Here is a 1,148-nt window from a genome sequence, read left to right as displayed (position 1 = left end):
GCATTTTCGAAGGGACTGTGATGGGAGTGTGTGGGGGAGTAGTGAGATTGGGGGGATGGTGCTGGGGGAGGATTTGATTTTCGACACGGTGAATCAGTTGAGGGAGCAGAGGAAGATGATGGTGCAGGCGGAGGGGCAGTATCAGTTTATTTATGGGGTGCTGAGGAAGTTGTGGGTGGAGAGGTATGGCGGTGGTGGTGGTGGTGGTGGAGAGGTTGTTGCTGGGTTGAGAGGGGGGGAGGGACAGGGACGAGAAGAGGAGGTAGAGGTGGAGGAGGTGAAAGATGATCATAGGGAGGGGGAGCCGGCGAAGAAGAGGGTGGAGGTTGAGTTTGAGAAGAGTGAGGGGAGGGATCCTTTTGCTTGAGACTTTCCAGTAGATGTGTGGGAAGGAGGAGCAATTGCATTTTAAGGGGGCATAATAGGGGCGGTGTTTTTTTTTTGTTGTTTCTTTGTCTGAGCGTTTTTTCTTCTGTTTTCTTTCATCGCATGGGTGGGCATATATATCTTTGGGGAGGCATACATGTTAGATGGTTTTTTTGTCTTTTTGTTTTGAGTTTTTATTATAATTATTGGAGGGGGTAGGATGGGATGGACGAGTTTTGTATGATTCAACATGGGGGCGGGTTTTGTCTTTTTTTTCCTCTTGTTTTTGTTTCCTTTTAGATACCCAGGTAATTCGGCATGGTTTTGGGGGATGTGGTTGCATAGGATGAGGAATTGGGGGATGTGGTTGCATAGGATGAGGAAATGGGGGATAGGATAGGAAAGGAAAGGAGAGAGGTGCTATTGCATTGACATTTCTGTACGATTCACAGTTTGACATCAATGTGTGCCCTAAGGTGTGGAAGTAGAGTGAAACGAAGAAAGACGTCCCCTTGAACGTAGAGATGTCTCCTTGATAGCTACGATCAAATCCTGGCCCTCGAAAAGGGCCGGGTTGTTTTTGTATTTTACCATCCTACATTCTGGCGAATACTTCAGAATTCTCCATGAGTTTTTCCACGCACACTACGTATAGCCCTGGTTTGGGTATATCATTCAAGTCTAAGCTACCTCATCAGGGGAGTAAAAGCTGTCTTGTAGCCGCTATTGCACATAAAAGATCACGAACTGATTTCACTTCAGCTCACATGGTCATGACGACT

General features: G+C 46.8%; 1 protein-coding gene across 1 annotated transcript in view; it reads left to right on the top strand.

The window, feature by feature from the left end:
• PODANS_5_9270 (uncharacterized protein) overlaps positions 1–367 on the top strand; it is a gene marked incomplete at both ends in the record, with an annotated part of 2,284 nt that extends 1,917 nt beyond the window's left edge. The window contains one exon of the mRNA XM_001904710.1: positions 86–367. Coding sequence (XP_001904745.1) covers positions 86–367 — 282 coding nt within the window. The remainder of the gene's footprint in view (positions 1–85) is intronic.
• Between the last annotated feature and the right edge of the window lie 781 nt (positions 368–1,148).

Source organism: Podospora anserina, chromosome 5 (assembly GCF_000226545.1).
Source record: "Podospora anserina S mat+ genomic DNA chromosome 5, supercontig 9".
Lineage (NCBI taxonomy): Eukaryota > Fungi > Ascomycota > Sordariomycetes > Sordariales > Podosporaceae > Podospora > Podospora anserina.
This window is presented reverse-complemented; position numbering and strand designations above follow the sequence as displayed.